The sequence below is a fragment of the Scyliorhinus torazame genome, chromosome 21, assembly GCF_047496885.1.
Source record: "Scyliorhinus torazame isolate Kashiwa2021f chromosome 21, sScyTor2.1, whole genome shotgun sequence".
NCBI classification, from domain to species: Eukaryota; Metazoa; Chordata; class Chondrichthyes; order Carcharhiniformes; family Scyliorhinidae; genus Scyliorhinus; species Scyliorhinus torazame.
Genome location: NC_092727.1, coordinates 112889465 through 112905135, shown reverse-complemented (window position 1 = coordinate 112905135; position 15671 = coordinate 112889465). Strand labels below are relative to the sequence as shown.

Sequence of the window (15671 nt, the reverse complement as noted above, 5' to 3'; positions counted from 1 at the left end):
CATGCTGAACCAGAAATCTGGCACGGCGTGACGGAGAATCCAGCCCAATGTTTAAAATCGCTTGTGTGCATTGTAGTCTGCAAAATCGTTTTTTTTAATGGTTTTTTTCCAATTAGGAGGCAATTTAGTGTGGCCGATCCACATACCCTGCACATCTTTTGGGTTGTGGAAATGAGACCCACGCAGACTTGGGGAGAATGTGCAAACTCCTCATGGACAGTGACCCGGGGCCAGGATCGAACCCAGGCCCTCGGCGCCATGAGGCAGCAGTGCTAACCACAGCGTCACCACAACAGCTTTTGATGACGAACTGTGGTCCGCATAAAGGGAAAGGTTGGGGACCGCTGTGCGAGAGGGTAAAAACCCAGATCCATCTAGTTTGCTTTCTACACATGTCCCAATGTTAACAGAGTTGCTGACAAACCCAGAAATGACAGGTTGCAGTGGAGACGCCACCTCTAAGCTGTCTAGTTGTAGAGAGTTTGCTTGGATCAGAGAATGAGGACTCAAGTAAGCATATGGATCAATGAAGTACGAGTAGGGAATCTATCCGTAGGGAGTCACACACAGCTAGAGGAACAACAAGGAGCATGCTTGGATAAGGAGAGCTGGTGGATTAAGTATGGTTATGATCTTCTGGATGGTATTTCTGAGGGTAAACAGAACTGTGACAAAAGCCGCATCTCCGAGAAGTTTTTTTTGTTTTGCTGAAATGCAATTGAGCAAAGAAATTAAATTAAAGTAGGAAGCAGTCTTGCAGGTTTTCCTTAAACACACTGATGAATGCAGTTAAACCAAAAAAAAAATGAAAATAACCGTTTAGAAAGGAGAAAAACAGTAACTTAAACTTTCATCAGAAAGACTGAAGAAAACATGCATAAACTTCTGGTGCACCAATCGTTTTAATGAAATAACCCACTGCGAACTGACCTGGTGGGGCAAGAAGAGGGCGTTCGCAGAATATGGTGCTTTAGTCGCAGGCTATAATATTCTGACATGTGCATTTGTAATTATTATTGCACAGCATACTCGCTGTGGTGAGAAGCATGCATTGCTAACCACAAATTATGTCACGTAACTGGATACATATTTAAGCAATAGGAGTCCAAGTGGTAGGAAATATTGAAAAGCACATTACCAAAACCAACAAATGATATGAAGAAAATAGTAACAGAAAGTCATATAGTTACAGAGCTATGATGTAAAAATACAGGCTTTACATGTTTAGAACGTTAGACTTCTACAGCCATCTCCCTATTTAAGATAATGTGCAGTGCAGACCATTTATTTTTCCAGCTGCCATTCTTTAATAGCAACTGGTCATACTCCACAGAGGTCGGACATACATTTGAATAATGTTCCAAGTCAATCATCTGCTGATCATCATCGTGCCAGTCCCTCCAGTTATCAAAGTCCACAACTAACCAGGCATTCTGTGGAAGAAAAATACACACCGTTTTATACAAGCTTCAGTCAATTCTATATAAACAATGCAGGAACACGCTCCCCAGTGCATGGCGACGTCATCTTGCCTTTGGGACATGGCTATACACGCAATTATCACAAAAACAAATGACGTCAACAGCAAACATTTATTTTGTACCAAAAGTCAGTAGAACTACTGCTCATTAGCCAGTTACTCTTATTTAAAGATCATGGCGACCATTTTAATTTGCTTACTATCCCTATTCAATAGGGTCGTGGGCCAACAAAATCGTCCACTCATGCTAAACGAGCGCCTCTCAAAGGGGCCCCTTTTCAAATGAATTGGTAATGAAGGACTTCCAACTAAATTATATACTATAAAGTACTTATAATATGGAAACGCTGCATTCAAACGGTGTTATAATAATAACGTACATTTGTCATTAAAATGTGGGCACCCGCTGCCCTTTGCAGAGTCTGACTATCCTTATCAGAAGCTTGTAGTGAGGAGGAGCCCAGGGAGAGCACAACATGGGGAAAGCCGGATCACGGGGCGTGTAAGAGCACAGAGAGAGCCCAGAGCATAGTGAACCAGGAACATGAGAAGGCAGAAGAGGAGCAGGGACCGACCAGGAGAACATGGGAAGCAGAACGGGCCTCCAGCTTCATTTCATTCAGTTACTCTTGGTCACAGGATGCTGGGTGGCTGCTCACATCGTCCACCTGTGGGCCAGCTGTGAACGCAGAATGCCCAGGAGGTCTCTGCAGACACCCACAGACCCCAGATGAGAATTGTTACAGTAGTCATCTGAGACCTATATTCAGGGCAATCAGCGCACCTGTCTGAAACAGGAGGAAGCGTTATTTAAATGGAAGAGCTACAGAGAATAGGAACGTGGCCCTATTTTCTGGTGCACACGGGGAGATTGTGTGCTATCTATGCTTCTTCATTGGTATTGGAGCAGCCTTAGCAATGGCCATTAAATGGCCCGTCCAGATGCAGCACAAATTTTCAAAATGATTTTTGTCCGGCCAGGATCAGAATCATGCTGCAAGTTTGCAGATTTTCTGTCGATGTAACCCAACCATCAGTATGGTTCATGTCTTCCTGGTGCTCCCAGGCAGTACTGGACTTGCTGGCGATCTAAACTGAACAGAGATTCAAAACTGAACCCCTACACTCCCTAAGGCCAGATGGTGCAAGAAGCAGATGTATCATATTGATGCTGAAGCTGAAATGTACTAATCCCATTAATGTGCCTACAATGAGAAATCACAGACAATGGGCATGATTTAACGGAAACATTTCTAAGTGTTATTTTGGGTGTGTTTGGTGGACTTTCTCCCAGCTTTTTCAGTGAGATCCACACTGGTATTTACCCACACTTTAGTAATTCTCCCCAATCTTGCACACTGTTCGAAATTTTTTCAGCAGTGGGAAGTTGAACTCATTGGCAAGACCGGCTCCTCAGAGGTCAGGCTGCCATTTTGAAAGGTTCATGGACAATGTCACCCCCCCTGCACACATGTGCATTACCCCACACCCCTCCAAGTGAGGACACCCTGCTATGGTGTCCCCCTTTTCAGCCTCCATTTCAGGACCCCCACCCTTAACCCCCCCCCCCCATCTTTATGAGGCCACTTCATACGCACCCTTCACCCCCCCCCCCACCCTTCATACCCAATCATCCCCCCCTTCATGGACACGCCCCCCCCCCTCAAGCCCTGGCCATTGGCAGTGCCACCCTGGCACCTGGGCACCAAGGCACTGACATCATGGTACCCTCCCAGGTGCCGTTATGCCTGGTCCAGCTTTATGTGTAACAGTGCTAAACACCACCCTGTAGGGTCTTGCTGTCGTTCCCAGGCGCTGGGATAATCCGGCGCAGGCATATATAAATGAGCCATTAATATGTTAATCTGGATCTCGCCCAGTGTTCCGAGCATTCCTACAAATAGGGGCTGACAATGCCATGGAGTCAAGCTTAAAATGTTGTCTAAACTGCCTCAAATCCTCAGTGTGGACAGCACTATCGGACTCGAGGTAAACGGAAGCGAAGCAGTTTCCAAGGCCTCCAAACATGAACCACTACAAGAGCCCGCCTCCATCAGCCCCAGATGGAACTCGGAACCTTGAGCCACCCCAGTGCTTTTTCAATATTAGCTGCCCAGTAATAAAATAACAAATTAGTTAGGGCTAAGCCATCCGACTGTCCCTCTCTCTCTCCTTGGGGATTCACCGCAAAGTATTCGTTCTTATCCAAATTCAACTTATAACCCGAGAAGGAGTCGAAACTCCAAATGAGGTTCATTATCTCAGCCATGGTGGAGATGGGTTTGTGACATAAAGAAGCGCATAATCTGCATACTAGGACACCCTATGCTCCCTCCCTCCCACTTCACCCCCTCCACTCATTGGAAGATCGGAACGCTATGTTCCGTGGTTCAAGTCCAAAGCAAACACAAGGAGTGACAATGCACAATCCTTCCGTACCCCTATTCAACTGAAAGTAACGCGAGCACAGGTCGTTTGTGCGAACACTAGCAGTGGGAGCCTTATACACCAATCCAATTCAAGATATAAACTTTGACCCGAAACCAAACCTCCCAAGAATCTCGTAAAAATACCCCCACTCAAACCGATCAAACGCTTTTTCGCCAACCACTGAAACAACCACCTCCGGTTCAGGCGCTGTAGAGGGGGAAAAGACGATATTTAAGGTTCAACACATATTGGCCGACAGCTGCTGACCCTTGACAAAACCCGTCTGTTCTTCTGAAATGACCCCTGGAAGGCAGGTCTCCAATCACATTGCCAACACTTTAGCCAGCAATGTAGCATCAGCATTCAAAAAAGAGATGGGATGATACGACCCACATTCAGGGTCCTTATGCTTTTTCAAAATCGGGGAAGCATACGCCTGCGCCAATGTCACCAGCAACACCCTCCGGACCAAGGAATTATTAAACGTATCCAAGAGTGGTGTGATCAACTGCCCCACAAATGTCGTATAGAACTGTTATGGGGCAGAGTTTAGAGAACACCAAAGTGTATCATGGAGTTCACCTGACCCACAACTTTTAATAGATTGTGGTATGGGGAGCACACGGCCCACTCTACATGTGTGGTACAGCAGAAATGGAAAAGTATTTTTTAAAGCAAAACAATGTTTATTCTATGAACTCAAGTTAACCTTTTTAAAACATAGTGAACATCTTAGCAACCATCAATTCAAATATTACCCCAAAGAATACAATACTAAGTAATCCTTAAGCTGTCCTTTTAACATCCATAAGACTTTTAAAAAAAACTTTAAACAGAAGCACATCAGGTTAAAGTCATTACTGAGAGCAGTTATTAGTTTTAAATCACCAAAGGATCGATTTACAGTCTTTAGATTACAGAGAGAGAGAGACTCATACACCTTCTGGCTGTGACTGCAGCTATCCAGCTCTGAAAACGAAACTAAAACACACCCTGCAGCAAACAGCCTAAAACGAAAGTAAAAAGCTGAGACAGCCCAGCTCCACCCACACTCTGACATCACTGATAAACACCCATTTCTTAAAGGTACATTGCTTAAACACTCATTTCTTAAAGATACTCTCACATGACACCTCCCCCCAAGAAAAGAAAAAAAAAACCATCAACGTCAAGATGGTTTCATTTTTCACCTTTTCACTATCCTTTAAGAAATGCACACAGGAGATATCCATTTTTGTTTCAAAAAACACAACACGCGAACAGGTATAATAATATAGTCCATTTTTGTTCTTGGCCCTCCAACTGAACCTGCTTCCATTCAATTCTCTACGCCTCGGCATTTCTCTTTAAAGTCAGATACTTTAGTTCAATCTGACCACAGAGTCCCTTGTAATTTTCCATCACAGGAGCACTGGTTATCACAGCTTTCAGGCAGTCAAATGCCTGTTGAAACTCCGCTGTCCACTGGAATTTTTGACGTTTCTTCAGCAACTCCACCAGTGGAGCAATCGCGCTACAAAACTTTTGCACAAATGTTTGATCAAATCCACTCATGCCAAGAAATCGCATTATTTCCCTTCATCTTGAGGGTATCAGAAACTCCTCAATAAAATTTTTTTTCACATCCTGTGGGACCTTCAACCCTGTCCGATTGTATGGCCAAGGAAAGTGACTTGGGCTTTTCCAAATTCACTTTTGGCTAGGTTTATCACTGAACCCGCCTCCTGAAGTCGATTGAATAACTCCATCAGATGTTTTAAATGTTCTTTCCATGTCTGGCTGAAAATTACCAGATCGTCAATATATATCGCACAATTGGGTAATCCTGAAACAACTTTGTTAGTTAACCATTGAAATGTGGCTGGGGCGTTTTTCATGCCAAATGGTACAACTTTGAATTGGTATATACCATCTGGAGTCACAAAAGCTGAAATCTCCTTCGCCCTTTCGGATAAAGGTACCTGCCAGTAACCTTTTATGTAAATCCAGTTTGGAAATAAAATCTGATTGTCCCACTTTCTCAATGCAATCCTCCAAACGTGGGATAGGATAAGAGTCCATTCTTGTAACTGCATTAACCTTTCTATAGTCCACACACAACCGCTGGGTACCATCTGGTTTAGGTACCATCACTATGGGTGAACTCCATTGGCTGCAACCCACTTCAATTATGCCATTTATAAGCACACTCTCAATCTCTTTGTTAATCTGTGCCAATTTTAAAGAGTTAGGTCTGTATGGATGTTGTTTGATTGGAACAGCCATTCCCACATCTACATCATGTATAGCCATTTTAATACTTCCCAATTTATCTCCACAAACTTGCCCATGTGATATCAATAACTCTTTCAGGTCAGTTAGTTTTTCCTCTGGAAGGTACCTCAATAATTTACCCCAATTTTTAAGAACATCCTTGTTTTCCAATTTAATTTGAGGTATGTCGAAATCACAGTCATCTGGATTTGGTTCGTCACTTTGAGTTAGAATCATTAAAACCTCCTCCTTTATCTCTCCTTTCCTTTCAAAGTACCTTTTAAGCATATTCACGACACACTTGGTGAGTCTTCCTTCTATCTGGTGTTTTTACCACATAATTCACCTCACTTAATTTCCTTTCAATCTGAGAAGTTCCACAATGCCTCGCTTTTAAAGGCTCACCTACCACTGGTACCAATACTAAAATACTTATCTCCACTGGCAAAACTACAAACTTTGGATTTCTTGTCCGCGAACTGTCTCATCACATTTTGTGCAACTTTCAAATGTTGTCTAGCCAATTCACCTGCTCTATTTAATCATTACCTAAAATTTGACACGTAATCCAATAATGTAAGTTCTGATTCCTCACTCACCAATTTTTCCTTAATCAATTTAAGTGGTCCTCTTACCTCATGACCAAAAATTAGTTCAAAAGGACTGAATTTGGTTGATTCATGAGGTGCATCCCTAATTGCAAATAGTACAAATGGAATTCCTTTATCCCAATCCTCTGACAATCGTGACAATAAGCCCTCAACATTGTCTTTAATGTCTGATGCCACCTTTCTAACACTCCCTGCGATTCTGGATGGTATGCAGTTGATTTAAATTGTTTTATTCCTAAACTATCCATAACTTCTTTGAATAACCTTGAGGTAAAATCTGATCCTTGATCCGATTGTATTTCTGTGGGTAGTCCATATCGAGTATAGAATTTAAGTAACTCCTCCACAATTTTTTTAGCTGTAATATTACGTACTGGAATGGCCTCTGGAAACCTAGTAGACACATCCATTATAGTCAAAAGATATTGATTCCCACTTTTCGTTTTAGGAAGCGGTCCTACGCAATCAATTAGGACCTTTGTAAAAGGTTCCTCAAATGATGGAATGGGTATTAAGAGAGCTGGTTTTATCACTGCTTGAGGTTTCCCTATCACTTGACATGTGTGACATGACTGACAAAATTTAACTACATCTTTATGTAGTCCAGGCCAATAAAAATGTTTCTGGATTTTAGCTTGAGTTTTCCTTATTCCCAAATGACCTCCCATTGGTACCTCATGTGCAACTCGCAACATCTCCTTTCTATACACTACCGGCAATACAAATTGATGAACTTCTGCCCACTTTTCATCCTCCTGCATATGTAAAGGTCTCCATTTTCTCATCAAGACATTACTTTTACGGTAATAACACTCTGGTATACACGCAGATTCCTCCTCTGTGTATGCTTTTTGATACATCCGTTTTATTTCTACATCTTTCTGTTGTAACTCTGCCAATTTTCCTGAACGAAACATATCCGCCTCATCCTCCACCTGTTCTTGTTCTTTTTCAACCATCTGATCAAAAATCGTTTCTGATAATTGCACTTCAACTTCATCTTCACTCTTTGATTTCTCCTCTTGTCTTAACCTGTGACTTTGCGACCTTGGAACTACACAATCCGGAAAAATCCCAGGATATTCGTCCTTCAACACTTCAGTTGTCTGATTTTACACTGACTTATCAACCACAGTAGGCATCACTCCCACCTGCGATCCAGCTATATCATTACCCAAGATAAACTGTATTCCTGGACAAGATAGTTTCTCTATTACTCCTACTACCACTTCACCACTTTTCACTGGACTTTCTAACCTTACCTTATATAATGGAGCATTACTCCTATCACCCTGAATTCCACATATTACCACCTTTTCTGGCAACATTCTTCCCAAACTACATAACTCCTCATCTCGCTATAGTCACCTGAGGAAGGAGCAGCGCTCCGAAAGCTAGTGACATCGAAACAAACCTGTTGGACTTTAACCTGGTATTGTAAGACTTCGTACTGTGCTCACCCCAGTCCAACGCCGGCATCTCCACATCATGGCCCTCATCTCTTAACATTAAAGATTGACTAGCTTTGGTATCTCTTAAAATTGTGACTTCTTTACCTGCTCCTCCTGATACACATGAGTAAACTTTATCCACAAAAGTAAATTATTTAAAGAGATCTGGCACCTTCTTATCAATCACCTCTTGATCAAGCTGTAAAATCTTTTGCCCCTCCTTCGCTTCACTTGGGCTTTCCTTTGCCACTTTAACAAACCCCACTGTCTTATCCTGTTTTACCACATCAGCCTTCCCAGTGCTTTTTTTCAACCACCAACACTATGACTTTACATGGCCTAGTTTATTACAGTGAAAACATTTGAAACTTCTCATTTCTTTTCCACCCTCCTGGATTTCTTTTTTAGTCTGAGGTACACTCTCCTTATTATCTCCCATCAGATCATCTTTGCCTCGACCACTTGAGTATTTCTCATGTCCCCATGTCTATCCTTCACTGATGTTGGAAACCAAGCTTTGATTTATGAACTAATTCATAATCATCTGCCATTTCTGCTGCTAACCTCGCAGTTTTAACCCTCTGCTCTTCCACACGAGTTCTCACTACATCAGGAATTGAATTTTTAAACTCCGAAAGTATAATTTTTCTGAGAGCTTCATACGTTTTGTCTATTTTCAAAGCCCTTAGCCACCTATCACAATTTCTCTGTTTGAGCCTTTCAAACACCACGTATGTTTGACCAAATTCTTTCCTTAAATTTCTAAACCTTTGTCTGTAGGCTTCAGGCACCAGTTCATATGCACCTAAGATGGATTTTTTCACCTCCTCATACGTCCCAGATACCTCTTCCGGTAGTGATGCAAACACTTCACTATCCCTACCTATCAGCTTTGTTTGAATCAGTAATACCCACATGTCCTATGGCCATTTCATTTGTTTAGCTACCTTCTCAAATGAAATGAAAAAGGCTTGTACCTCCTTCTCATCAACCCTTGGCAATGCTTGGACATATTTAAATAGATTCCCACCAAGCCTTCGACTTTGACACTCTTTCTCACTATCCTCATCACTGTCATCCAACTGTACGTTTCCCTTTACGTCTGCCAATTTTAACTGACTGTCATGTTACATGGACATTTTTTGAAGTTCAAACTCTCTCTCTTTATCTTTTTCCCTGATCTGTATCGCACTTTCTCTTTCTTTCTGTACTGCTCGGGCTATTCTTTCTTTTCTCCTTTCTTCTCTCTCCTTTCGTTTTTCCTCTCTCTCTCTTTCTTTTTCCTCTCTCTCTCTTTCTTTTTCCTCTCTCTCTCTGTCTCTTTCTTTTTCTGCTCTCTCTTTCGTATTCAAACTGCTTTAATTCTTTCTCATGTTCCATTTGTTTAATTTGTAACTGAATTTTTGCCATTTCCAATGAGTCAAACTGTATCTCAGGCAAATTTAAATGCTTAGCCACCGCCATAATTACCTCGTCTTTTCGCATTTTGTCAGGTAATGTTAACTGCAATATTTTTGCCTAATCTAACAGTCTGCTTTTAGTTTCTGTCCTTAAGGTATTGCGTGTAACCGTCTCCACCCCCAAAAACTTCTGAGCCTCTGAAAGAGTAGGTGTCCACAACACACTCCCCACTTAAACTGGAATATCACACCTGAAAAGCAACCACAATATGCTCACCCCTCACTGTCTTTAAGTTCACTAAGCCAATCCAATAGATAGACTTTTATCCCCCTTGAGCCCCCAATTTGTTATGGGCCAGAGTTTAGAGAACCCCAAAGTGTATCATGGAGTTCACCTGACCTACAACTTTTAATAGATTGTGGTATAGGGAGCACACAGCCCACTCTACATGGGTGGTACAGCAGAAATGGAAAAGTATTTTTTAAAGCAAAAACAATGTTTTGTCTATGAACTCAAGTTAACCTTTTTAAAACATAATGAACATCTTAGCAACCATCAATTCAAATATAACCCCCAAAGAACACAACACTAAGTAATCCTTAAGCTGTCCCTTTAACATCCATAAGACTTTAAAACAAACCTTTAAACAGCAGCACATCAGGTTAAAGTCATTACTGAGTTTTAAATCACCAATGGATCAATTTACAGTCTTTAGATTACAGAGAGACTCATACACCTTCTGGCTGTGACTGCAGCTATCTAGCTCTGAAAACTAAACTAAAACACACCCTGCAGCAAACAGCCTAAAACAAAAGTAAAAAGCTGACAGACAGCCCAACTCCACCCACACTCTGACATCACTGATAAACACCCATTTCTTAAAGGTATATTTCTTAAATTTCTTAAAGGTACTCTCACATGACAGAACTCGATGGGAAATCTATCCGGGCCCAGATAGATGGATGGTGGGTGGTGCTGAAGAAGGGGGAATAAGTAATTGTTGGATTATCTCTCTTGGTGGAAATGGCTGACTTGAGTGTTGGGTGGGGTGAGGGGGGGCCACATCGGCATTCAAACTAATCAGGTGAGCAAATATCCTCTACCTTTTTACTGGGCCGTTCACCCCTCTTACATTCCAGGTGACCAACTGAATTGGTGCCCCCCCCCCCCCCCCCGCACCCCACCCAGCACCCAAGTCAGCCATTTCCACCAAGAGAGGTAATCCGACAATTACTTAGAAATGCAGGCCTCGAGCCCACCCAAGATGGCTGCCAAACCCTTCATCAAGATAAAACAAAGACCAAGCTGTAGTCACCAGCAGCAAACTCGTCCTGCCCCCCTCAATCCCCGCCTCCCAACAGCACCACCTGCCCATCTGCTCCATAAAACCAATTATGCTTTTGCCACCCCTGATGGAATAAGAGATTTAGGCCTAGATCGGTCGAATCAAGGGTCTAAAACACAATTTAAGTCCCACCTAAAATTAGCTGGTGTGAATCTAAGTGAGGAATGGATCCAGTAACTTGTTAATAAAAGGCCGTAATCATCTGAGTTTGGAGCATATACATTAATTAGGACCATCGAGGTGCCCGCCAAAGACCCACTGATATTCACATGTCTCCCATTCGGGTCCGCCAGGATCTTAGCAGCTGAAAAAGTAACCCTTTCATTCATCAAAACTGCAGCCCAACGCCACCCCCCCCCCCCCCCCCCAATCCCTACCATCGAAACCCAAGTGGAATACCCTGTCCCGCCCAGCCCTTCCATAACCTTGTCTGGTCCCTGTCCCGCAAATGGGTCTCCTCCACATCGGCATTCAAACTCATCAGGTGAGCAAATATCCTCTACCTTTTTACTGGGCCATTCAACCCTCTTACATTCCAGGTGACCAACTGAATTGGTGGCCTCCGCCCCCCCCCCCCCCCCCCCCCCGCCCCCCCACTCACCCCACCCAGCACCCAAGTCAGCCATTTCCACCAAGAGAGATAATCCAACAATTACTTAGAAAGTGCAGGCCTCGAGCCCACCCAAGATGGCCACCAAACCCTTCAAGATAAAACAAAGAGCAAGCCGTAGTCACCAGCAGCAAACTCTCCCAGCCCCCCTCAAACCCCGCCTCCCAACAGCACCACACCCAAATACACAATCAAACAACTGGAGGGCGAACACAAAACCTTTACCCCTACCTCCAGTACCCCGGACCTCAAACAAAACAAAAACTCTTAAGCTCATTATCTAAAACTACACTAACATAATGAGCTGCAGTTACCCTCACCACTTCGCTTCAGTTAGCTAACTTCTTCAGCTGGCAGGGCGGCCCCTGCCCGGAGTACAGACAAATAAATAGCCATAACAACCAGCTCCCCGCCCACATCCAACTTTAATAAACAAAGAAAAAAACACCTATCCCACACAGGAACAAGGAAATACAAACTGGTACAAGAAACCCCAGCAAGTTCCCATAACCACCTGCCCTCGCCAATAATACCAAAACCCCATACAAATTACAAATAACTCACCCCAAGCTCATGTTTCCGAACAAAAGCATCTGCCTCCACCGGCACATCAAAATAATAATCCTTCGTATCATAAGTTACTGGGAGGCGTGCAGGGTATTCCCAAACTGAACTCCACTCTTATATAGCGCGGCCAGCTCTGCTCCCATATCTTGATAGAGCCTGATGGCGTGGCCCACCCATTTGCAATCTCGGTGATCCTTCACCCACCTCAGGACTCATTCCTTCTCCTGATAGCTATGGAGCCTAATGATGCTTGAATGTTGTGGCTCGCCGGAACAGGGCTTCTGCCTAAGTCACTGGTGAGCTTGATCCTGCTCAGGAGGGGACATCAATCCACCCTCCCCCACCATCTTCGATGAATAGTCAATCGGATTTGGGCCCTGCACTCCCTCCAACAGCCCCAAGATTCTAAGGTTCTGTCTCCTGGAGCCATTCTCCAGGTCATCCACCTTGCCACACAGTGCTTTATTCTCACCGGCCAACATCGCCATCTTAGCCTCCAAGGAGACAACCTGATCGCTCTGCTTCTAGAGAGCCGCCTCCACATCCTGTAACACTGCGCCTTTACCATCTCATCCGTCTTTGCCAGTGCCGATCGAATGGGAGCCAGGGCCAATTCTATTGACTTGTGCAGGTCCTCGGAGACAGCCTGCCGCTGTTTCCTAAATTCCGCTGCCAAGATGCCTGCAAGCATCTCGGCCATCAGTGGAGTGACCTGAGTCGCGGCAGCGGCCTCCGCCATTTTCCCAACAGAAAAGCCTCAAGAGACTTCCAAATCCGTCGCCGACTCTTTACTGGCTGGCTTCTTTTACTTGGACCTTCTGGGTATTTCTGTTATTTTAATAAATGTAGAGTACCCAATTATTTTTTTTTCCAACTAAGAGGCAATTTAGCATGGCCAATCCACCTAATCTGCATATCTTTGGGTTGTGAGGGTGAAACCCCACGTAGACACGGGGAGAATGTGCAAACTCCACACGGACAGTGACCCAGGGCCAGGATTCGAACCCGGGTCCACAGCGCCGAAGGCAGCAGTGCTAACCACTGTGCTACATGTTGCCCCCCCCCCCCCCCATTGGGATATTTGTCTTATTTGGTAACCTTATCCCATCAAATTAGTTAAGTTTCAAGCCAACCAGCCCCCAAAACCGGGCGAAAAGAGCTAAAAATAAAGTATCCAGGTGGGAGCCACCTTGTGTGCAACGACTCCCTACATGCTGCCATCAGAATTCCTCATCATGTTTAAGTGGGAGGGTGGGGATAAGGGAAATGAAAGCACATTCTCCATCTACACTCCAATATCTCCTCATAGAATCTTCTATAGTTGTTGCAATTATGCCACTAAATTGATCCCAGTCATAACCAATTTATCTATTTAATATTAGTCGAGAGCCATACCTTGGTTTTCTCTTTCGTCAGTCTTGGCCAAGCTTTTTTACCATCAACTTTCCTCATGAAGAGAGTTATCGACCTATCGGAACGTTTGTGCCTCGAATCCTGTCAATTGAAAGAGAAACAAAAATTGACCAAACTCCTGTTTAGGAAAGGAAGTCTGTATTCCTATAATACACATCACAGAATTTGCTTCAGTGAAATTGATAGAGTGTTGAATGATCACATTTTACTATTATACAGTAAAAACTGACGTAAAAAGCCAGCTCTGTATTTCACTTTGCTGCTGTCTGGACGTGTATGTTGAGTCCAGGCCTGATTTTAGGGCTAGATTCAGCACAGTATGGCCAGTGCGTGACTGAACTGAGAGACCTGTGGACAGATGGAGATTCGTCCTGCTGATTGCATCACTTCAGACAGCTCAACCGAGCTAAGACATCAATATCAGTCTGCTGCCCAGCAGTGACACTCAGGTGTGCTCTCAGAGGAGAGTTATCGTGGGTTACAAAAGATGGGATGGTGGTGGATCGTGACTCCTGCTCTTGGCAACACATTTTTTTTTCTTCAAAAATGTTATGTTATAAAGTTATCTGCAGTCGGTGGTCCTAGAGACCACTGATAAATTTGACACCTACCTCAGTCACCTTGCACTAATTTCTCAATTGGGTTCTTCAACAGGCATTCGGCCACTACATCTGCTTGCGATGCTTAAACGGACCCCCTGAGATTAGCAGGGGAACCCACACCGAAACAGATTGGGCACAGGTTGTCTCACCCAAATTAGCACATTTCTACCCACTTCCACCTCATAATCAAGTGACCTTTAACAGTAATGTAAAGAACTGTTTTCAATTGAATAACAAATGAGATCTCATGGAACTTTCCAAGTCAACATCTGGATTGTTAGGGAACTTAGCTTACCTGAATATAATTATGCGGCTATTAGATTGAGGGATAGGAGATAGGAGTCATATTAGGGAAATGATAAATTTGAGATAGTGACAGCTTATCTAATAAAAACCTTGATTGGTGACGGAGTCGTTGAGCAGATTTACAGAAGTCAAGATCTTGTGATAGAAACATAAAAATTAGGATCAGAGGTTGGCTATTCGACCCTTTGAGCCTGCTCCGCCATTCAACATGATCATGGCTGATCCTCTAATTCAATGCCACACTTTTGCGCTCATCCCACACCATTTGACGCCATTAGAGTCTAGAAATCTATTTCCTTCTTAAATGCGTTCAGTGGCTTGGCCTCCCCAACTTTCTGTGGTAGAGAATTCCACCGGTTCACCACCCTCTGTGTGAAGAGGTTTCTCCTCATCTCAGTCTTAATGGGGTACCCCATAACCTGAAATTCTGACTCCTTGTTTCAGTCCTCCCAGCCAGAGAAAACAACATCCTGGCATTCAGTCTGTCCAGCCCCTGTCAGAATTTTATACCTGTTAATTAGATCCCCTCTCATTCCTCTGAATCCCAGTGAATGCAGGCCCAGTCAACCCAATCTTCCGTCATACGACAATCCTACCATTCCGGTGAACCTTCGCTGCACTCCCTCCATGGCAAATATATATTTTCTTAGATAAGGAGACCAAAACTACACACTATATTCCAGGTGTAAGCAGGGTGATGAATGGAAGGACAAAGACTAAGTGGTTGGTTGTTTGCCAAGGTGCTTTTTTGCATTCCAAAAATCCTTGAATTGTTGAAGCACAGAGCAGGCCATTCATTCATGGGATGTGGACATTGCTGGCAATGCCAGCATTTATTGCCAATCCCTCCATCCCCTTAACCAACTGGCTTGCCAGGTTATTTTAGAGGACAGTTAAGAATCAACCACATTGCTGGAAATCTGGGATAAGGTATAGGCCAAACAGGCATGGTTGGTAAATTTCCTTTCCTAAAGGACATTAGTGAACCTGATGGACTTTCAATGACAATCTTGTAAATACATGGTCACTATTCCTGATACTAGGGGCTGCATTTTCACTACCGAGGTTGGGAGCTGAAGTAGGGAAATACCCTGACTCGGCAGACCAGCCTCGGTTTAAAAGGCCCACTTAACACACACGTTTCACTCCAGGGAGGCATGGGGCAGGATAGAGTCAGGCCCATAGCCGTAGGATGCAGATCA

The 15671-nt window shown here is 43.7% G+C and overlaps 1 protein-coding gene across 1 annotated transcript in view; it reads right to left on the bottom strand.

Moving 5' to 3' along the window:
• aarsd1 (alanyl-tRNA synthetase domain containing 1) overlaps positions 1-15671 on the bottom strand; it is a 111350-nt gene that overhangs the window by 80487 nt on the left and 15192 nt on the right. Inside the window, exons 4-5 of the mRNA XM_072487285.1 lie at positions 13544-13642; positions 1347-1433 (exon numbers count right to left, since the gene is read on the bottom strand). Of these exons, the coding sequence (XP_072343386.1) occupies positions 1347-1433; positions 13544-13642 (186 nt within the window). The remainder of the gene's footprint in view (positions 1-1346; positions 1434-13543; positions 13643-15671) is intronic.